The following is a 24,099-nucleotide window of genomic DNA, read 5'->3' on the forward strand; positions in this document are numbered from 1 at the left end:
TCCCTGTGCACACTGGTTCTAACCACGGGAGTGATTTCCTCAGTAGCAGCTACTAGTCACAGCGCTGGACGACCACATGAGACTGGCAGTGGGTTTCTTGAGACATGGTGCTGGCTGCTGGAATGATCTTCTGGGCAGAGAGTGGAGTGACTGGATGATAGATGACCTGCATCCATGCTGAATGAAGCATGGGATTGAGCAATCACAAACAGAGTTGATCAAAGAAACATGTGAAGGTCTGGCTGAGGTACAACTGTGCCAGAATATAGTACAGAGAGCCCCACACTGGCGGTGTGCTGGCCCCAAACCTCTGTTTCCTTAGCAAGAAATGGAAGATGTTGGTCTAAGTGACTTCCAAAGTACCTTTTGGATTTAGACACAGTGGTATTTTTACTCTTTGGCTGTAGACTGGGATGGGATGGAAAATAGGTTGCCTCATATTTTTAATCAAATGTGAAAACAAAAGAATTCTACACTTTCTTTGGTTATTAGCTAAATAATTAGCATTAAAATTTTTTTAAACTTGGTTAAGGTTGTACCTTAACCAAGTTTACATCATTTGTTAGTATCTTCTAAGATCTGTGTACATCATTTGTTAGTATCATCTAAGAGCTGTGAGAGTTTAATAGGACACTAAGATACTAAGATGTTGTTTTTTTTAATTTGATTTTTATTTCACAATAGAACATAGTTTATTTGCGATGTTGTGTTAGTTTCCAGTGTACAGCAAAGTGATTCAGTGATATATATACGTATATCCATACTTTTTCAGATGTTTTTCCCATATAGGTTATTAAAGAATATTGGACAGAGTTCCCTTTGCTATACAGTGGGTCCTTGTTGGTTATATATTTTATGTATAATAGCATGTATATTTTACAAACTTCTAATTTATCCCTCCCCCCGCTCTTCCCCTTTTGTAATCCTAAGGTTGTTTTACAAGGCTGTGAGTGTTTCTGTCTTGTAAATAAGATGATACTGAGACTGGTCTTCTTATACTTGTAATTTTGTGTATTGCTAACTCAAGTTCTGGTGGAGAGGCAAGACTGAATTTCACTTGAAGGTATATTAACTTGATCTAGAGGTTGGTTCTTTGTGAAAGATTTCTGTCTTATATGGTTCTGTGTTAAAAGAAGCTCAAAAACGCTGATTCCTACTTTTTTTGTTGATGCAGGGGGGTGGAAATGACCTCAGATTTCAAGCGGTACCCTGGAGCCCCAATAATTCTTACTATATTTGGAAAAACCTTAGGCAACTAATCTGGAAAAGGATTTATGAGGATGGCTGTGCGTGTGTACATCTATTGCATCCTAAAATAGAAATTCCTGAAGCTCTTTTGGAGGTGGAGACTTGTCATTCTTTCAAATGCAAAAGGTTTTGGGGGTACCATTGGACCATATGCTGACTAAGTGTTGCTTCAAAGGATGGAATATTGTTATCACTAAAGTATAGCTTTTATCTGCAAAGTTCAAAGGACTGTGAGGCTGTGGATTTATGCCTTCATGGCTCCATCCACCTCTCTGTTCACCTATCATTGTGTCAACCAAAACGCAACATTATTTCAGATTAGAACATATAGTAACATTGGCTTGTAATGCTGGCCTCACAATAACAATGTAGTACTATATAAGGAAAAAGTTAGAGAGGCTGTGAACATCCACTCTTCTCTATGCAGAAATCACAAACGGGCATATTTGGGAGGCTGAGGAAAGAAGTCCTGTGTTGACATTGGTGTGCTTACTAGTGAGGGGTGCAACTGAACAAATCCATGAGGGGCTGGGGTGGAGCTTCATCCCCCTTACACAGGAGGAAAGGAAACTGTTGGTGAGAGGCTGCTTGTTTTCATTTTGCAAATGTGATACTGAGGATCTTTGGGGTCAGCTGTGTGATGAGGGCTTGCTTATCCCCACAGCAGTACAGGCTCCGTATCAACATGAGGGAATCCATCTGGTCTGGGACTCAGATTACTATCACTATACTAATACTATACCATTACTAATAATATATTGTTGCTATTACTAATGCTATACTGTTACCATTGCTATTACTGTTACTGTGACTATTACTCTCTTACCGTTGGCCCCTTATCTTCATGCAGGAGTACACACATGCATGGTGGTCATCTACATCACGTGTTCCATTCTAATTCTACACAGGATAAACAGTGTTTGCAAGCCTCATTGGAAATATGGGAAAGAAACCCTCACACTACTTCAACCTCCTTATTTTTATCCCTTTGGTTCCCCATGTTCCTTATCTTTTTTGTGTGTTTGTTTCCTTTTAAGTGGAAGAAGACACGGAAGAAAGTTCGAGATCAGGAAGGGAATCTGTATCCACAGCCAGCGACCAGCCTTCCCACTCTCTGGAGAGACAGATGAATGGAAACCAAGACAGAGGCGAGAAGCCCGATCGGAGGAAAGAGAAAATAGGCAAAGAAAAGAAGAAAGACAGAGACAAGGAGAAGGAGAAGATGAAAGCCAAGAAGGGGAAGCTGAGGGGCTTGGGAGACATGTTCAGGTAGGTGCTACCGGGCGGGGCTGGCCCGTCCCCACTGTGAGTGCCAGGCCAGCGCCAGATGTGAGGACTTTGAGGTCAGCTGAGACTCCTCTCTAACTCCCAGGTTTCATTGCCGTGTTTTTACTTTCTTAAGGATTTCACTGGAGCTATTTCAGACCCTTTTAAAGTGCCTGAAAGATGCTATCTTGCCAATCATGTAAATAACTGTTGAGAGGAAGGAGGGACAGAGACAAAGGGCCCTCACAGCCCCTGTTTATTCTTTTGTGTGTGTGAACAATGGTTCATTGTTGACACTGAACATGGAGCTCAAGTTAGTGGTAGTGCATAAAGGCTCATTAATAACAAGTCTAAAAAAATGTTACAAATAGAGCTTCAATTAAGCTGTGTTGATTAATTTAATACTTACTGCTTCAGTCAGTAAAGATTTCATTAAATGCAGTCTCTGGCTGTTTCCTGACAGTTGTTTTTGTGCCCCTAAATTATACTCTAGGATTACTTAGCATATCATTTTTTTTACAAATCATGGCTACACAATAAAAGTGACAAGGTGTTCAGAAGTTGCTCTGAAACTCTCCCATAAATGCTCATTGGAGGTGATTTATAGTATCCAGGTATTTAGTGTTAAATATAAAGATTGCTTGATTGTTCCATAAATTAAAACCCTAAACATATCAAGATGATGGTTTAAAATTGAAAACAGATGGTATCACCACTTAACTCTTCAAAAAGTCGTTATCCTGCATTATGAATCCCTTCCTTTTAGCTTTTTTTAATTGTAAAATGTGAACAAGAGTTTTTATTTTCATAGAATTTCCTGATTTATGGTCCTGGGGTTGACCTCAATAACTCAGGGAGTTATAGATAAGTCAAGACCATGAAGTTGAGGACTCAAGCCCAACCTGCAGGCTATACACACACCAGATGTGTCCTGTGGATGGACTCAGCCAGAGCTAAGTCAAGTGCATGGAGGAAGTAAACTATAGGCGTAGATAACACAGAGCTTGGCCCATGAGCAGTATCAGCTTTAAATTAAATACGATCACATTTCCATATTCAGTGCTTCAGAACACTAGAATTAGCATCCTTTTATACGGGAGTTTTTCTTGTTGATATACCACTCCTCCTGAATGCATTTTTAGTCAGATCATCTTTCATCATTATATTTTCATGTCCAGGGGCACTGATGGATGGAATTGCTCTAACTGCCACTTTATTTCCATTTTGGTGTTAGTCAGAAGGCTTCTCAGCTCATAATCAGGCATCTAAATAACACACAGAAATTAGGCTGTTGCCCATCAATTAACATTGAGGGAATTTGCACCCCTGTCTTCTTTGAATCAAAAACTATGAAATTAGAGGAAACCTCCCCTAAAATGTATACATTTGGCCTGGAGACCAATCCTGCTTCTACAACCCGCTCCTGAGTGAAGTCTTCCTGAAGGCTTGTAGGTGTCCTTCATCAGCCAACCATTATCTGATGGATTCAGTGCTCTGGTCACCTCATGGAATACGAAATAAGCAAAATTCTAGTTTGTTTGTAAATTATTTTAGAAATTTATACATTATTTTAATTAGACATTATTTTTTTCTGTAACTTGCAACTCCAGAATAAGAGAGGCTTTATGGTAGAGTTTTCTTTTTGGGGCTAGAGGAATGGTGAGTGTGGGGGCACTTGGCAAATTTATTTTCTTTCAAAGGGACCCTAAATGCAACCCTATGCAATGTTTTCTGAGCTAAAAGTTCTGTAAAACATGTGGGCTTCCTTGATGGCTCAGTGGTAAAGAATCTGTCTGCCAGTGCAGGAGACGGGTTCAATTCCTGGGTCAGGAAGCTCCCTGGAGGAGGAAATGGCAACCCACTCCAGTATTTTTGCCTGGGAAATCCCACGCACAGAGGAGCCTGGTGGGCTACAGTCCACAGGGTTGCCAAGAGTTGGACACAACTTAGCGACTGCGAACATGTACACTAGATCAAATGCTATAGGTTATGCCTCTAACCTGTAGTGAAAGCCAGCTCTGTGACAATGACGACTGATTTGTAACTTCAGAGGCCTGAGTGTTCTTGAAAATCACATTTTTTGTTTAAGTGCAGCCTGAAAGTTTTTTCCTAAAAACTAAGTTTATAGCCTCCCAATGCTTAAGAATGGCTACTGAGAAACACATGGACATTCACACTTTTCTGGGACAGATATGCTGGAGTAAGCTCATGCTGACTTGTGAGAGTTGATCAATTTTGGAAATTTTGCCACTGACTGTTAAACCCAGCCATTATTAAAAATTAGATAACTTCTATGACAAAGATAACGACTACTCAAAACTCATCACTTCCTAATCCTTTTATTATATACTATGATCTCTGCTTTTTAGGTGATTTATGCCCACTGTATCGGCAGAGCGCTGATGCTACATGCAGGCAGCTTCAAATTAGCTGTGTCGGGAGTCCTTTTACCCCAGGAAGTGTATGAATTCCACAAAACAGTTTATTTTTTCCTCCCAGGAGAGCCACACACCACCACATGGACAATGCAGATATATCCGAACATGTTGCAGTAACTTGTCGAGTTCCCTAGAACGTGGCTCTCTTCCCACTGGTTTTCTTTAGGGAAATGATTGAAGCTTGCCGAATACACCTCCTTGAAAATGAGTTGAGGACCCTTTATTAGAGTAAAATAAACTTTTTCTTTGGTTGTCTATTGGCACTCCTTCATACCATTATGATATGCCCTTAGTATTTGAGAAGACTCTGAAAGCACTGTTAGATTTTTCAAAGCATTTTTTATATTGCCTCCATACCTACTAAATCTAATTATTTGAGACTAAATAGACTTTTGGGTTGATTCTTTTATGTTTCCTTTTTTTTTGTAACAACAAAGGGGAAGATAGTAAGATTTAAAATGAATCTCTTCCTTTTTTTTTTTGTTCTGTTGAGGAAAACAGGATGAGATTCTTTTAGTGCTGTTGCTTTAAAATACCTTAATCAAAAAGTGTATGTGCATTTAATTTCTTAGAACACTTTGTAAGGAGATGCGGGGTGTGTGTGGTGGGGGATGTTATGATTTGTTTCTGTTTTTGGTTAACAGAAAGCAAAGAGTAAGGGTAAGGAGCATTAGATGTTACATGTCTGGCTTTTTAGGCATGTGAACTTTTTCTTTTTAGTCTCTTGAGGGAATGATATACTTTCCTTCAAATTAGGCTCGCAGGCTCTGCTCCCCACCATCCCCCTCCCCTGCTCCCAAAACACACACACACTCTCTTCCTTCCCCTGTAAGTTGTCTGTGAGTTTTGGTTACATTTGATGAGGGCCAAATAGATATACCATATTTTTAAAAAATTTTGTTATTGGAGTATGATTGCTTTACAGTGTTGTGTTTCTGCTATACAACTGAATCAGCTCTCTGTATACGTATATCCCCTCCCTCTCGAGCCTCCCTGCCATCCCACCCTTCTCAGTCATCACAGAGCATGGAGCTGAGCTCCCTGTGCGACATAGCAGCTTTCCACTAGCTTCCGTTTTACACATGGTAATATATATATATTTTAAAACTGTACTGCAGGAATCCATGGCACCCTGAATAGGTATTTTTATTCGTTGGTCTATACAGATGACATGGTTTTCTACTTTGAGTATTGAATAGTAGTCATAAAAATGGTTTAATTATTGATAAACAGCTCTAGGAAAGAATATTGGGAGTCATATTTATATGTCTGCTTATAAATTATGGAGTATATGAATGCAAAAATGCAAAAGCTACCTTAATGCAAGTTTTAAATCACAAATTTAAATCTATAAGGAATCAAGTGACAAATGTAAAGTGTTCCTTGTTTGTATGAATTTGTCCTTGTATGACATCTTCTCTTGCCCCAAAGGCACTCCCACAGCCTTAATTAAAATGGCTTTGGATCTGAGAAACCCGGGTTTCTCTACGAAACAGATAAACATGACTTTGTTGATGTGATCATTCTTTGTGAAAGTGCAGGGCAGAAGGAGGGTCTGATTTAGAGCCTTCGTTCTTTTTCGAATATCATGGAATTGTCTGCCCTCTGATATCACAGATTCCTTTGGATATTCTGGTTCTCGAATGCTTGGCTATTCAAATTTAATACCATAAAATGTTTCCTAGAATTCTGCAATTGTCTGAAATTGCCACCAAAGAGGGAACTAAGTCTATCCTTTAGAAGGAGAGAGATCTGTTGTTTAATGTTTTAAATGTGTCTACTTTTCAAAGAAAGCAACAGCATCATTAAGCAATGTGTTTTTTGGTGAGTTTCCATCTCCAGAATGAAATAATCAAAAAGAAAATAAACTCCCTTATTTGGGACAGTATGTTCAGATAGTAAGCACTTAAAATCGATGTATTCCCCGTTTTTCACCTGGAATAAGTGTAATTTGATGCTACTTTGCCTGAAAAATTAGAATCATTCTCAATGTCATAGAATTGTCTGCCGTCTAAAATTGAAGCTTCCTGGACGTGATCCCACTCATGCCTCATAAGGGTGCTTCGTTTGCTGTTGTGACACATGACGGCTGAGGGCCCGTCGCCCCCTGGACCATGAAAGCAAAAACCATGGTGCTTTGTCACCATTAAAATTGAATCCTCCAATTACATTGACAATGATTCCCTGGGTCCCTCCAGCATGGTTTTATCCTGTTCTGTACGAGGTAAAGGATAATTTCGTTTGAAACCTTGTTTGGTTGAAATCAGATATATGGCTGTCGTTCCCTTTTCAGTATATAATTGTCTTAAGAACACAATGAACACGATCAGATCTTAAAACGCGATGTTGTAGTCTGGATCACACGTAGGCTTATGAGAGAATAGCAAACACGCGTCGTGGTTGTCTCCCTTACCTGTGCTCACTAACCGTGTGTCTGTACCGTGTTTCTCGTTTAGCCTGGCCAAACTGAAGCCTGAGAAGAGATGAGCAACAAGCCAGAGTCCAAATGTCTTGAGAAGCACATATTGCACAGTTTTGTTTTTTTTTTTAAAAAAAACAATAAATTTACTTTTAATGAATTCTTAGTGGCTGTTGACAAATTTTGTTTACGACATCAGCAGTTTTGATGGTTTCATAATGTTTGTATTGATTGCTTTGGAACTTTTTATTATTATTATTATTTTGTATTTATTATTTATTTATTTGGCTGAGCCGGGTCTTAGCTGAGACATGTGGGGTCTAGTTCCCCAATCAGAGTTTGAACCGGGGTGCCCGGCACTGGGAGCTCAGAGTCTTAGCCCCTGGACCGCCAGGGAAGTCCCCTGGAACTTTTTGTTCTTGATGTCAAGCTTTGGGGTTTACTGCTTGGCAGACAAGTGTTTTTAATCCCCTCTTTTCTTGGCCCCTTTTCATAGTGGAAAACCATCATCCTCACTGCTGGTGTACTCAGAGCTCACCCAACTGTACCCAACGATTGTGAGGATGGGTGCTTTGGGAGGAGATGATATGCTGGTTTGGTTTCATTAAGTGACATGATGGCTGGGGTCACAGGCAGGCAGAGGAACAGCCTGTGGGTGATGAGGTGTGTAGGTTGGGATAGTCACTCATCCATTGATGGACAGACAGGCCAGTTTGAAAGGCAATTTTTGGCAAAGGTTCATCCCTTGATGGATTATACAGTTTAGACCAAAAAAAAAAAAAAAGCAAAACTGGGGTGGGGGAGCTTCTGAACAAATAAATATCTTTGGTCAGGGATGGCTGAACCAGGACGTTCTTCCAGTGTGGAAAAGTAGAGAGATATTGGCAAATAGTGACACTGAGGTTTGCAGAGACCCCAAGGATGAGGGCGCATGTTCCTTTATAAAAACTTTTCTGGACAGAGCTGCCAGCCCAGGTGTTGTCTTCACAGGGGTGAGAGCTCTTGCAAGTGTGTCTCAGACTCTGCTTCCTTTAGAGCAGCAATCCCCAACCTTTTTGCACCAAGAACCGGTTTCACGGAAGACAGTTTTTCCACGGAGTAGGGGTGGGGTGGGGATGGTTCGGGATGATTCAAGCGCATTACATTTGTTGTGCACTTTATTTCTATTGTTATTACATGAGCTCCATATCAGATCAGCAGGCAGTAGATCCTGGAGGTTGGGGACCCCTGCTTTAGGGCAAAGCCTTCTTCCACAGCCCCGTCATGCTTCATGGCCCCTTGGGTTTTCAGAAAGACTGCTGAGTTAGCTCTGTTTCCGAGATGTGTAGAACTGCATCCCACTCAAAGAGAAGTGGGATGATGAAGAGGAAAGCCGTGTCCTAAGTGGGCTTAAGGCATTGGGGTGGGTGCCTGTGAGAAGGAGTTGCCTCTGTCTGACCTGGTAGCAGTTTGCAGCCCTCCCTTCATCCCCTCGCCCCCTCCCGAGCTGAGCAAGCCCTCTTTGCTGCAGGATGGAGGCTCCTGCAACAATGTCCATTTGCTCCTGTCAGAAACACCTGGACTTGTGGATTTTGCCTCAGGCCCAGTTGCCCTGTGGATTAAGGTTAGCGGTTTCTCATTGGTAAAATTGAATGACATCCCTTGCAGCCTGCTGGTGATTCAGGGGACACAGTTAAAATAAATGTAGAGAAAATTAGGCCCACTTAATGAAACACAGGAGCAGTACTTTGTCATGGGAAAGAAAGAGCTGGAAGAGAGCGATTTTGCATTATTTTTCTGTTTGTCATCTGGGCAGAGAACAGGTCCTTTATATAAGTATACCTGTTGGGAGGTTTCCTTGGAGTAAGTTCTGAATTCCTTAATCCCATACTTAATATAGACTTCTTCTAATTTGAATGGAAACAGAGGTTCCCGTTTTTAACAGAGGAAAGTAAGTGACAGGCTGACCTGTTAGCAAAGATGAGTTTTGGGGCAGCTGATAGCATCCTTCTCGTCCTCGTTAGAAGCTGAAGCACAGAGCCTCTGACATCTCCAGCTCGGAAACTGACTGCAGAGGGAGCCGAGGGGCGCCGAGCGTGACGGCTGGGCCTCGCTAAGACCTTTTCTGACGTTCTTTAATGCTGCTTTTCCAGAGAACAGCGGCCTGAATACAGAATGCAAGTGTCAAGGATGACACCTGCTTTATAGTCTGTGTAAAGCAAACCTTTCGTAAAAGAAATTTTTGACAGTTCTGAGATGCTAAGTCAATTTCAATACCAGACTGTGTAGAAAATAGAATCTTTTTGCTGCGATTGATGTGAAAATTGAAAGCCAGTGACTATTCACTCCTTACTAACATGGGGTAAATAAATACCACACACCATCGAAAAATGCACCAGAAGACGAACTTGGCTAATGACATTTACCATCGCCAAGACAGGAAATATTCTTTCTGAATGTTTTTATTTGTTACCATCAGAGAGACTCTCTGAATCTTTTACATTAAATGTACTGGATCAAGTATATGTTATTCCTAAATGGATTTTTGTCAAGCCACAATGTATTATATGAAAGAAACCATTTGATATCCTTTACAACTGTCTTTTAAAGGAGTCACTGGGGAAGTGACCTCTTACCTAATTGAATGTTGGAATTTTTTTTTTTTCTGACCTATGTTTAATAATACTCTATTTAGAATCAAAAGAGTAAAATTTGATTAGGTTTCCTATCATACTGAGATAACCTATGGTCTCCTGGTAAACTTTCTACTTACTTTTTTCTAGGACCCACGCTTTAAGCTTGCTTATGTTGGGACGTTGCTCCAGCAATGCTTGCTTCTCTCTCCTTCACCCTGATTCTGGCCCTTCCCTCCTGGAGCATCCACTCTGTCTTCTCCTCCACCTTAGAGAAAATCTGTCTTACCCCACCTCCCTTTCCAGCTACTGCCTCATTTTCTCTTTTACCCATTACAGCAAACCGTGGGATCAGTTTCTGTCTGCTGCCTCCGTTTTCCTGTTTTCTCTTAACCCCCTTTAATGAAGCCCTTGCACCCCGTGGCTCCATAAGGCCTGTTCTCATCTGGCCACCAGTGGCCTCCCCTGCTGTACCCTCCTGCCGTATTTGCACGCTCTCCTCGGTCTGCGGGAGCATTCGGCACGTCAGTTCTTGCTCTTCTCTGAGATCACGCTCCTGGGGCCTCCTTCCTCCCTGCTTACCCCATCGCCTTCTCCTTTGCCAGTTCTGGTCCTACCCCATCCTCCACATATCGTGGTGCCCAAAGGTCAGGCCTCGGTCTCTGTCTGTCTCTTTTCTGTAACACAGAATGTTTGCGTTCTTAGGAAACAGAGCCTTAGAACTTAAAGACAGACTGCAGGCAGACGATTCCTAGCTTCACATCCCTCGCTTGGGCAGCTTCTTTTGACCTCTGGATGGGCAGGTGCTACCTCTTCATGCAATTGCTTGGATGCCGAGCAGGCATCTGAAACCTAATGTGTGTTCCCCATGCGGCTCAGGTGTTTCTCCGGACTGTTCCTGCCCATCTTCCTTTCTTGTGTAATGGCAGCTCGGTTCTTTCAGTTGCTTAGGTCTGAAAGCTTGGAGTACTCCGATTCCTTTTCCCTCACACTCCACATTTAATCTATAATGTATGAAAGCAAAGGTCTATTTGATCTGTTTTCAGCACGTCTCTGTAATCCTCGTACTTTGCAGCATCCTTGTCCCTCAGATCTGGGCAATAGTCTGCCAGCTACACTCCCTACTCCTGCCCTTGCTCCTCTGCCACAGTCTGAACCTTGCAGCTAGCAGTCATGGCATGTACCCCCTCTCAAACCCCAGCAGCCTTCCAAGTCTCTAACAGTAAAAGCTGAACGTACCAGATGCTGGCTTGCCCGGATGCCCCAGCTCTGCTGTGCAGAACTGCTGGCAGCACCCGCAACAATGCCTGCTCAGGGCAGCCTCAACCAGTGACCCAAGAAAGCCCAGTGACCCAAGAATAGCCTTAGGGTTAGAACGCTGAGGTGTTAAGTCTGTGCCCTTAGCCATGAATGTGCACGGCAGGACCTGGGAGCCTAGCAGAAACGCAGCACCCTAGGCCCCACCCTGACCTACTGACATCAGTATCTGCGCTCATCTGCCCCGGGGAGCCCGGGGTAGAGAGGCCTTCCTTCCTCTAGCTCCCAGAGTTTGTCTGGGCATCAGCCTCCCTGCTTCCAGGCTTGGGAACCATCCTGCCCAGCTGCCTTTCCTTCCTTCTGTCCCATCGCCACTTCCTGACCCAAATTCTTCAGCTTCCAGTAGACCACAGCCCCGAACCCTGACTCAGGATCTGCTACTGGCAAAACCCAGACTAAGATAATGTGTTTGCTGTGTGAACAGATAAATAAGTCCATGAAATTGCTAGAATAAGTGGTGAAAAGGCCTGTGAGGAATTTCTGCCTGGAGTGGTTTTGCAGGTGATGAGCAGTGGCTGCGCCAGGGCAGGGCTGTGCTTGTTCCTGCCTTTGGGAGCTGAAGTTACTTCCCGAGTCGGCCTGTGACTCAGGAGATGGTCCCTGGGGAGCAAGCCTTTTCATGCTCAAGGAGCTACATCAAGTTCTTTCGTTTGCTCTGGAAGTGCCCATTTTCTCTGCTCTGAGTAGCCATAAATGATTTAAGAATTTTCTATTACATCAAACTTGCAAAAAACAAAAGATGATAGGATTTCCAAGTTAGGTTCCTCTCGTTGGGCAGACCCTAAGTTTCAGGCTGGGGATTGTCTGGTTGAGGGGGTCATAGATTCAAACAAGGAGTAAGTGTTAAGATTGCCTATGACTGTCTTCCTAAGCCTCAAATGTCAGGCTCCAGGAGATAGCGTAAGATCTTGTTCTTATCAGACGTCAGAACCTTGGCTTTACTTTTCACAAGCTGTCCAACCAGCTCTCTGGGTTTTACCCAGAGAGAATGACCTGGTGGCTAGCTTTTTCCCTTCTGGGGCCCACTCCCACTAGGTTAGCTTACAGACAGCCCCACGCCTACGTGGCACTCTGGAGCTTTCCCCTTTTCCCTCCCAGCCCCAGGTCTGGCATGGTCCTGACCATTGAGGTGTGGCTTGACCAGGATGGGGAATGATGCTCACCTCCTTCATCTCTCCTGCCACAGCATCTGTAATGTGCTTACCTTCCACCTGTATGGAAAACATCATCTCTCTTTCTCATGATCTATTGCTTTATATAACAATTCCGGTCCCTAAAAGAAGAAACTCAAAGAACAACTTTACATTCTCTGTCCACACAAAGGAACAGGGACCTTGAACTGAACTGATACAAACTAACTGGAAAACATCCCCACTTTCTGTACTAAGCTCTCTCCATTTCTGCTCTTCCAGTTAATTTAGAGGGCTGTCCATCCTCGACCACTTTTTGGCCCATGTTTCTGATCTTGGGGGTGATGGGCTGGTCATTACGACTCTCTCCAAATTAATTCTTAAGGACTCAAGAATTTAACTGTCAATTAAAAATTAACATCCACATCCGCTTGTTCACAATGGACCCTCAAACTTGTCTATTCCGTGTCTGGAATGCTAGTGATGATGATTTTATTTTTTTTAATTAATTTTTTTTTGGAGCCTAGTTGCTTTGCAACGTTTGTGCTAGCTTCACATACAGATTATCAGTGTTGTGTTCGTTCCACATATACACTATTGATACCATGTATTACATAGATGACTACGGGAACCCACTCTACAGCACAGGGAACTCTCAGTGCTCTGTTGGTGACCTGAATGGCAGTGATGATGATAAGAAGGCCATCTTTCCTCCTGCTCCCCCGTCTCAGGATGGCCCCAGAGTCCTGGGAAGGCTCTGACTTCTGTTCTCACACCTCATTTGCCTTCTCTTTCTACACACCTTCCTGCTGGCTCCATCACTGCTGTTTTATTTATTATTTTTATTAAAATAATTTCAAGGCAGTTCTTCCTTTCCTGAGAATAAGCTCTCAGCCTCTTCTTCCTCTCCTAATCCTTCTCCCTCTCTCATCCCTGCTGCCCATATCAGCACCTGCCTGGAGCTTGGAAGTGCCCAGCCCTGGGTCCCCACTCTGGGAGGCTGGTCTCACATCCATCTCCCTGGGAGCCTCACCCCTGGCCTTGGCAGATTCCCACTGCTGCTTGCGGGGAACTCATTGACCTAATTCCTAATTTCCTAGTCCTTAGGAAACCATCTCACCTGTACTTTTGAATTCGCAGAGTTTCAGGTTTCTTTCCTTTTGAATTTTGTCTTCTTTTAGAAGATAAAAACATTTTTAACAGAGAAAATGAGAGCATCTACTTACTTTATCTCAGGATAGGTTGATCCTGAAACAGTTTTAAGAAAGTAAAGCCACTGTCGACAGGCAGTGTCACAGGCGGGCGGCTTTCCTTTGGAGTGTGTCTAGGAGCCTAGCTGCAGCCGCCTGGCAGAGTCAGAGCACTGACAACCATCTGTGTTGGGCACTCTCTATTGCACACCTGAGTTGTCCTCAGCACACAGGGGAAAGGTGATTCCCCTCAAATAAATTTGGTTTCTCCATGTTCAGGTAAGTATAAATGAGCAGAAAACCTCCTGATGGGCCATCATATTGACGAGTAGTTCTATTAAAGATTAACTTTCAGGGCTCCTTTGCAAACTGGCAGCTGAGGGCTGCAGATCTGAAGCCAAAACAGTTCCGTGAAGGGTAGTGTGCTCCCCAGATGGTGCTTTGGGCAGGAAAGGCAGTTACCTGGTGTGGGGTGGCCAGGGGCCTCTGCTCCTGATTGCTTTTTTTTTCTTTTGGTTTCTTTTTTTAAAAATTAAAAAAAATTTTAATTGAAGTATAGTTGTTTTACAGTGTTGTGCCAAACTGCCATACAGTAAAATGACTCAGTTATACACATACAGACATTTTTAAAAAATACTCTTCTCCACTGATTACTTCTGAAGGGAACTGCCTCCTTCTCCTGCCGTATCTAGTCCCGTCTCTGCATCCCTCTGTCAGCTGTCACATCACATGACTCAAGACGCATGTGCGGTAGGCATGTGCAGCCACGCACCGCCCACAAACGTCACCTGGGCAGTGAAACGAATTCTGAGAATTTTCACTGCTCACCTGGAAAGTTTGTTTCTGAGCATGAGGGGGTGAATTTTTTTCAAGTCTGTTTACGGAGTGTGTATGATTTTCAGTAACTGAGGGATAAAAGCTTTAATCTGCACATTCCACAAATACTGGAGGCTTACTCCAGGGGAGGCTCCACATCAGGTGTGGGGGATGAAGCGGTGGGAGTAAGAAGAGCAGGAGGCAGGGAACCAGTGGGAGAGGGATTGTGGAGGTGGGGGATCAGAGCAAGTGGGCCAGCCCTGCAGGCAGAGTTGGCCTCCCTCCAGAAGATGACCTCAAAACCGAGGACCTAGAGAGGTTGTGCGTTGTGTATCTGATTGGGCTTCTGGGGGAGAGGAGCCTTTTGCATCAAAGGGATTCAAACTCTTTTGATATGATCTTTGGCAAGAAACACATTCCACCTGTAACACGTGCGTGCATGCTCGGTCGCTTCAGTTGTGTCTGACTCTTTGTGACCCCATGGACTGTAGCCCACCAGGCTCCTTGGTCCAAGGGATTCTCTAGGCAAGAATTCTGAAGTGGGTTGCCATTTCCTCCTCCAGGGGATGTTTCTGATCCAGGGATCAACCCAAGTCTGCATTGCAGGCAGATTCTTTACCATCTGAGCCACGGGGGGAGCCATATATGCACCAGTAACTCCAGTAAACATTTTAGCAGTGTGATTCTTGCCCTTCCTCCTCATGATGGGCTCTGATGTTGAGAGGCAGCGGGGTATAGAGGTCAAGGGCCTGGACTTTGAAGATCGATGGCTCAGGTCCAAATTCTAGCTGTATCCTCAGCAGCCTGTGTTTGGGGCAAGTTCATGAACACACTTTACTTTTCTCAGCTGTAAAGTATGGATCATAACAGTGCCTGCATCACAGAGGTGCCTGGAAGCTCAAGTGAGTTAATGTGTACTAAGCACTTTAGAACCCTCCTGGCACAAAGAATGCACTTGGTAAATGCTAGCTGTTGTAGCCATTATTATTACTCTGTAATTCGTTAAAAAAAATGGTAGGTGAGTCCCACCAAATCAATTTTACGTCTTTAATGGATTACAACACACAATTTGAAAGATGCTGTTTAGATGGTAGAAGTCCTCTAGGTCTGCAAAGGTGTAGAAGGAGGAGCCTGGAGGCATTTGGGAGGCAGGGTGGCCTGTCGTAAAGGACTTGTGATACAGTTAGGACATTATCCTGAGGACACTGTGAAGCTGTTCAAAAGAATGGCTTGACCATCTTACAAGTGGAAAATATTTAATACACATTTCTCTGTTGAGTGCGATTGGACACTTTCATGTGTTACTCCTTTTTTGTGAACTACTAATTCATATCTTTTGCTCTTTATTCTACTGGTTTGTTTTTGTCATTTAACTTTGCTTAAGGACCTGATCATTGCCCTTTCCCCCCCGATTCCCATTGCCTGTCACAGTTTCTGGCACACGGAAAATGCTCAGGAAATACTTGATACCTAAACAGGGAAACCTTGCTCAGTACCTCATTTTTACTGCAGAGTCAGCACAGAGGATCACATGTCCTTTCTTTTCTTTTTGTAAAATTAATTTTTACCTTATTTACTTTTATACTTTCATCTTTTAATATGGCTAAACTGGATTTCAGTTGGTTAATATTTAAATTGTTTTTTTCCCCTAATTTTCTATAGATCAAATTTTACATGTGTCTCTTTAAGAAAAAGGAGAATGGCTTGAAAAAAATGTACAGAAAATTGTAATTTTTAACTTTAAAAACTCTGCTAAGCTGCTGTTGCAAAAAATCATCACCAGAGATGGTGGTGGTGGAGGGGACAGAGATGCAATATGTATTTCTCAGGCAGAATCTAGGGGACTTGAATCCTTGGTTAGATATAAAAAATAAGAGAGGAAGAACAGTCAGCAACAATTCTGTGCTTCGGCCCAGTCAGCTGGGTGGATAGTCAGGTGCTGACAGGAGAACTCCAGAGGATCAATTTGGGGAGACATGACGTGTTGAAACTGGTGTTTACTTGTCTGCAGGTAAAAGTAGAGACGCCAGGGCACATGGGGAGGCCTGGTGATGTGGAGGTTTGGGAGCTGAGGATGGAAAGGGTGACTCAGAGTTTGGGGCAGAGTCAACCGAGTGGCTGCCCAGGAAGTATGTGCCGGTCAGAAGGGCAGAGGCCGAGCTCCGAGGACCCTTCAGATGCCCGAGGGCTCAGCGTGGGGACTCAGTTGGCAGAAGGAGATGCTGGGGACCCAGGAGAGGCCAGTGCATAGGGACGAGGAAAGCAGAAGTATGGTCGTCAAAGCCAGGGCAGGGCTGTGTTTCTCTTTTTAAATTATTTTTTTTTTTTTAATTACAGTATATGTGCTGTGTAGTATTCTATAAGTTACAGGATGTCAATATAGTGATTCACAATTTTTAAACATTCTGCTCCATTTATAGTTATTACAAACCATTGGCTATATTCCCTGTGTTGTATAATAGATCCTTGTAGCCTGTCTTAGACCCAATAATCTGTACCTCTTCATCCCCCACCCCTAAACCCTAAATTGCTTCTCCCATCCTTCCCTCTCCCCGCTAGTAACCACTAGTTCTCTTTACCTGTGAGTCTGCTTCTTTAAAAAAGTGAAAGTTTGCCATTTGCAACAGTGTGGATGGATTTGGAGGGCATTATTGTGCCAAGTGAAATAAATCACAGAAAGACAAATACTGTGTGATGTCGCTTACATGTGGAATCAAAAACGTACAACAGGCTAGGAGTGTGTTTCTTATTCACTAGAAGGATTTGCACAAGTGCTTCCCCTGAGGGGCTACAGGTGCTCGTGGCCTTGGCTGCATGGGAGCTGCTGGTGACAGATGTCCCTGGACGCGTGTTGAGTGGTTGCCATTGTTTCGTCGTTCAGTGTCTCTGTGTGACGCCAGCACAATCTCCTGACACTAAACCTTGTTCCAAGGATATCATGTATTAACTCCCATTTCAAGAAGCAAAGTTCTTCTCCCCCCTGGCCCCACTCTACACAAGTACAGAAACCTGTGCCAGATGTCTGTGTTTTTGAGCAATAGAATTGATGTTTTAAGTGGTGTGTTAATCCCAACTGCAGACTTTAACAAAAGTTTCCATCCCTGGGTTGGAAAGATCCCCTGGAGAAGGGAAAGGCTACCCACCCCAGTATTCTGGCCTGGAGAATTCCATGGACTATATAGCCCATGGAGTTGCAAAGAGTCAGACATGACTGAGTGACTTTCACTCTTCATAGAAATTAGGATATGAGAAATTAACTTTTTTTAAAAAGTAAGTTATTACCAAAATGTAATTGGAGGAAGGAGGAATAGAGTGATGCAATGATTTTGCTGACTATGGGATCTCTTTTTCCTTCAGAGATGGGAGAACTTATCATCTCTGTCTCTGCCCTGTCCCCTCCTGTTGGCAGTAGTGGGGCTGCCGTGCACAGGACCAGAGAGGGTGGACCCTGAGGACTCAGATGCTAAGTAACAATAGGACCGCCTCCAGCTTTCTCTCCCTCCAGCTTGCAAAACAAGGCCTGGGGTTGGAAAAAATCGCTTGCTTCATCAAGACACCAGCTCTAAAATTACCTTGTGTGCAAGGTTTTTTCTTTTTTAAATATTGTGATATTTAACCATTACGACATACATATCAGGAGTCCTCACTCTACAATGCATTCATTTTCAGACTGTGTTTTCCCAGGACTGATTTCCCTAATATTTATGAGTTCTGCCTTTCCCGTGGCTTCAAAGAAAATTTAATAAACTGTGATTTGCAGATATCTTTGCTTTTCAAGGCCACACGGCTCATGTTTCATGTTCCATTCAAGAGCGTATGAAGTTTGGGTATGTTCAAGCTATTAATGGTTTATATAGACCATTGAATTGGTATATAGAATAGTGCCTGTGATTTTATTTAGTTTGTAGACCTTTCCTGAAGGGTTCCTGGCTGTTTTCTGCCTATGCATCCTTTGTTAAGAACCTTTATGTTATTTTTTACATGCATTTTTTAATATCACAAATCAATCTGTGTATTCTGGACTTGATAGCCATTGTTGCATTCAAAAATGCTGCAACTAGATTTCTTTCTGGAAATATATTTCCCAGGAAAGTGTAGAATTATGTGTGTATTTCCTGCTGTGACACAATTTTGCCTTCTTTTATAATTCAGTAATAAGATATTATAAACTAATTTTTAAGGAGCAGGAAATTAACCAGTTAGCTACTGTTTGGTCATAGTTAGAAACCATTGTGATGCTTGAAAAGGTTTTTTCAAAGCTTTTAGATCTGTCTTCTCAACTTTAATGAACAGATAGAAAAATATATAACATTTTTCCTATGGAACTCTTTTTTTCTGAAAGGTCCCGTATTTAAATATAATTTTATCCATATGGGTCTTATTATCTTCACTGTCAAAGTTTTATGCTTTTTCTCTTAGAGTCGACCCCTACTTGTCTATTTAGTCTGGCAAAACTCCTTTGAACATTATTATTCTTGTGAGGTAGGAGTTATAGAATTTTCATATTATTTCCTAGTATCCTGGGTCTGTAATGGAAAAGGATATTTTCTTCTAGAAGTATCCTCCACTGTCCTAAATACACACAGCTGAGAGGTAGCCATCTGATTAGAGAGAAATTCTATTAACAGCCAAATAAAAAGAAGTGTGTGAAGGCGTTTTTGCACCCCAACTGGAGAAATGCCCACATAGCCTCAGGAACAATGAAGGGAAATGAAATCATTCTGACTCAGGGAATGTTGTTTTCTTCTTGTTTATCTGCTGAGAAGTCTTTGTCAGCTGGAATGGTGGTGTTGGCCTGAATCGAAGAGGCTCTGATTGGTGGGTTTTTGGTTCTCAGTTAGTTCTGCTCATTCTCTTTTGGAAGGCTGTTGTCTCCATCCTGCTGTTCCTTGGCCACTGTGGACTGACTGTGGGGGGAGATGTCTGGAGAAAGTTGGTTGCTGGGAACTGTAGGACCCAACCAGCTGAGGTACTGACATGAAGATGGGATCTTTTACAAAGATCCTCTGTTGGGGAAGCCAAATCCCTGAAAGGAAATTTTCTTTGCTCCTCACCTCCATGATTTTTTCTGGGAGAAATTGTTCTGGTTATAGCACAGACCCAAGTAACTATGGTTGTAACAAGACACTGCTTATTTTTCTCTAAAAGAAGTCTGAAGATTGACCAAGACTTTATGTGGTCCCAGAGTGTCAGCACTGTCAGTACCTCCTTTTTTATTCAGCCATCCTTAATGTATATTTCTTTATTTCTTAAATTGTGGCAAAGTATAACATTTACCCTCTTAACCATTTAAAAAAATTTCATTGAAGTATATAGTTAATGTACAGTGTTGTATTAGCTTCAAGTGTGCAGCAAAGTGATTCAGTTATAACATACCTCCCAATATACCTCCCCTCTCCTCATCCCCTTTGGTAACCATAAGCTTGTTTTCTATGTCTGTGAGTCTGTTTCTGACCAGTTCATTTGTACATTTGTATCATGTATTTTAGATTGCAGATATAAGTATATCATATGGTATTTGTCTTTGTCTGACTTAATGTGCTAATTGCTAGGTTCATCCATTTTGCTACAGTTGGCAGAGTTTCATCCTTTTTATGGATGAATAATATTCCATTGTGCCTGCACACACGTGTATACACACACACCCTCCCACTTCTTTATTCATGTATCGGCCCATGGACATTTAGGTTGCTTACATGTCTTGGCTCCATCTTAACCATCTTCACCTTGTTGGGCAACCATCAGCACCATCCATTTCCAGAAGTCTTTTGGTCTTGTAAAATGCAAACTGTGTCCTTTTGAAACAGTAATTTCCCATTCTCCATCTCCCATCCCTAGCAACCACTGATCTACCTTTTTGTCTTTCTGAACTTCGCTACTCGAGATATTTCATATAAGTAGAATCATACAGTGTTATCTTTTTGTGACTGGCTGATTTCACTTAGCATAATGTCCTTAAGTTTCAAACATGTTACACATGTCAGAATGTCCATCCTTTTTAAGGTTGAATAATATTCCATTGTGTGTATAGACCCCATTTTCCTCATCCACAGACACTTCACTTGCATCTATCTTTTGGCTGTTGTGTATAGTGCTGCTGTGAACATGAATCTCCCAACATGTATTTCTGTCCTCACTGTCACTTCGTGGTGACAACTCTGGGTGTCGTATGAGAATTCTAAGCAGGAAGAAGCAGGAAGGGGAAGAGGCAGCTGCTAGTGGAGGCAGCCCCCTTTTTAAGGATCTTCCTGGAAGTGCCATCAATTTTTGTAAGCCAGAAATAAAGACTAACAATGATAATAAAATAGTTAATATGTACTGAGTGCTTTATTGTGCCAACACACAGTGAATGTATAATTCACTTCATTCTCAAAATGAAGCTGTGAGGGTGGTTGCTTTTTAGCCAAGAGATTCAGCAACTTGGCCAAGTGTAGGGAGTCACATAGCTAGTGACAGGCAAAGCTGGGATTCTGACCCAGGAATCTGGCTCCAGTGGCATGCTCTTAACTAATGTCTTCTCTTCTTTTTGAAAGAGGCTGGGGAAAATAGTTTTATCTCAACTAGGGGTATTTCCTTTCCCTACCAAATTGGAGCTACCCTTCCAAGGAGGAGTGTGTATGTGTGTTGACCTCAATGAAGTGAGGTTTACTAATGTACCATGATTATACTAGTTTAGACCAGACAGATTGAGCGTCAACCCAGGAAAAGCAACATGATGATATCCTATAACAGCAGCTGTAAATGAGGCAACTTGGGAATTTAAACCGATGTGAGTGGTGTTGGCTTCGATTCCAGAAACGTTGGTTGGACACACACATGTGTTGTGACGGAGCCCCACTTTTGCCATGTGTCTGCCAGAGTGTCCTGGATCCTCAGACCACACAGCAGGCAATGCAGACAGACGTGACAGCTCTTAGGAGGTGGGAGTGAGCTGGGATGAGAGGAGTTCCAGGCCAGGGCACAAATCTACAAGTTTTATATCGGAATGCTTATTGAACTCTTCAGCCAAATATGGGGAAAATGGGGTGGTTGACCAATTGTTGGATTTCACATTGCCCTTCCCAGGAGGAGCATGCTGCCTGGGGTTGAGTCCCTAAACACGCCTCTTCCTCCTAAGTGCCTGCCTTCAGTCCCTGAACCCATCCCTAGGTTGTGGATCCTAGTTACCAGCTGGGTTTTTACCACACTGAGTCATAAACAGTACTCAGCGCTGTGCTTCCTGATAGAACGAAGCCGCAGCACAGAAGGATGGAGAATCTTTTCTAGCCATTTGCCATTTTTTGGTGCTGTGTGACCATCTTCCATGTGTGCAGACTCACCAGGACCCAGTAAGAACACTGATTTTAACCAAATACGTGACCTTGATGCTTTGTTCTTTAAGAGGGTGGTGTGAGTCAGTAGACGGTGAGTGTGGGCACCAAGGCCTGAGCTGCACCCTCTGAGGGCGCCTGCTTGTTTTTCTAGGCCTAAGAATTAGGTGTGGCCTCCAGCTGCTGGTGGGGGTTCCCTCATAGCTCAGTCGCTAAAGAATCTGCCTGTAATGCAGGAGACACCGGGTTGGATTCCAGGATCAGAAAGATCCCCTGGAGAAGGAAATGGCCACCCACTCCAGTATTCATGCCTGGGAGATCCCATGGACAGAGGAGCCTGGCGGGCTATAGTCCACGGGGTCGCGAGAGTCAGACACAACTTAGCGACTAAACCACCACCACCAGCTCCTGGTTATTTGCCTGCACAGCCCTATTGGGCCTTAAAAGAACATGTCAGCTCCTTAATGTTAAATTTGAATATGCAAATCCACTGAAAGATAAAAAATGAAAAGCTCTGTGTCCTAATTTATTCTGCAGAGAGCATTCTCAGAAATGTGAATCAACAGAAACTGTTTCCTATCATCGACAGAAAAAAGTGCTGACTGACACCTTCACTTTATAGATAATGAGCTCTTTGGGGAAGTTCTCATCTTTCAAAGTTTCCGGGAGCTATCCAAAAATCTGTTTCCTTCCTCTCCCTGCCCCTCCACCCAAACTCCAATGACCACATTATCTCTCTCTCTTTGCATCTCTCATTTACTCAGTAAACATCACAATATAATGGAAGGGGCTTAAGCTGGCCCTTTCATTAGGTATCTCTTATCAAGTGTCAAAGCATTGAATTTGAATCGCAATACATATTTAATTGATGGTGAGTATTTCTGACTCAAAAAAGATACCCTGAAGCTGTATACATGTGTTTGCATTCGCTTCTAAGCATGTATAACCCAGATACCAGGGTGAGTATCAAATAGGCAGAGGGTAACAGAAATTATTGGGATTATCTATCTTTGTTACTAAATACTCCAGATTCTTTGTCCTAATAGAAGGAAAAAAAAAAAAAAAAAAAGTGTGTGCAGTAAAGTATCATTCTCTCTTACCTTTTCTTCTCTCAAGTGCCTGTTACATAGATGTGTTTTTTGACTTAGGTCTTATTAGCATTTGAGGAATTGCCTTTGGGGCAGTACCACTTACTAAATTGTTCTGATGCTTTAGGAAAAGGAAAACCATGGTAACCAGATGTAGGGTATGATTATTTGCCTCTAACCTGGCAAAGTGTTGGGTTTAACAAAAGAAGCTTAATAGAAATGTTCAAATTGACCCTTCTCATCACTTGGACTGCTTAGTGCTCAATCAGTCTCTCATTATTATCAGAGTTATTCGAGCAAAGGCAGCAGTGATGGTGTTTTTCATAATCACTCCTTGAGCCAAATGTAATTTGCAATTTGTAGTATTGTATTATGAAACAATAATGCATTAAAATGAACCATGCAAGAATTAAGAGCACAGTGGTAAAGAAAGGATTCAGAGAAGTAGTTGGCTGGAAGACTCTCTCAAAAATCATGTAAAGTGGACATGGCTGATTTCAGTGCCAAATTAAGCATTTAGAAAAATCAGAATTGTGTCTTGTTGTTACCTTATTTAAGTGTGCGTATGTGTGTGTGTATGTATATAGATATAATTCATTATAAAGTCAGTGTAGTAGCTAGGAGGGGAAACAAATTACTTTGTATTTGCATTTTTGGTGTTTTGGGTTAATGTGATTTGATTGCCTGTGTGGGTATGTTTTGAAAAAAAATAAAGTATATCAAACCTTATAAAAACCCTGTATGGAGCAGTCATTACTGATTGACCCCTTTTTACAAAGAGGGAGTTTATTTACTACAGAAAATATATTGTGTGGTCCATGAACTAGCTGATGTCAGGGAAGCTTTAACATCATAATTAAGATACACTTTCACCCATCTCCTGTCATTTGACTTGAATGCCTCCACATATGGATTATGAATATTATTTCAGGTTATTTATGTAGTCATCTTATGTTTTGAAAGATTACTGTGCTTGCTTTTTTTTTCCCCCCTTAAGACTTTATATCTGGATCTCACGCTTTCTGGTGCGTGTGTGTGTGTGTGTGTGTGTGTGTGTGTATGTGTGTTTGGTTTGGTTTTTAAAATCTTTGGAGTTTATGATGATGCTGGTAAAGTAAAAATTGATACTGTGCTAGGCTCAGTTTCTTAATTGCTTTACTATTTCCTGGTCTGTATCCTTCCAGGACTCCTGCAGTGTCGGGTTACTAGGCATATCTGGGCATCCTTGATTTAATAACACAAGCCCCACAGGGGAAACGTGCTTG

General features: G+C 42.4%; 1 protein-coding gene across 15 annotated transcripts in view; it reads left to right on the forward strand.

Moving 5' to 3' along the window:
• The window catches only part of PARD3 (par-3 family cell polarity regulator), a 579,453-nt gene that overhangs the window by 392,190 nt on the left and 163,164 nt on the right, over nt 1–24,099 (forward strand). For 13 of the 15 annotated variants that reach the window (XM_070380971.1, XM_070380969.1, XM_070380970.1 and 10 more), the window contains one exon: nt 2,286–2,517. In XM_070380971.1, the coding sequence (XP_070237072.1) occupies nt 2,286–2,517 (232 nt within the window). Of the gene's footprint in view, nt 1–2,285; nt 2,518–7,408; nt 7,538–24,099 lie in introns of those variants that run through there. The other 2 variants (XM_070380973.1, XM_070380972.1) reach the window with 1 other exon arrangement.

Source organism: Bos mutus, chromosome 13 (assembly GCF_027580195.1).
Source record: "Bos mutus isolate GX-2022 chromosome 13, NWIPB_WYAK_1.1, whole genome shotgun sequence".
In the NCBI taxonomy this organism is placed as follows: domain Eukaryota; kingdom Metazoa; phylum Chordata; class Mammalia; order Artiodactyla; family Bovidae; genus Bos; species Bos mutus.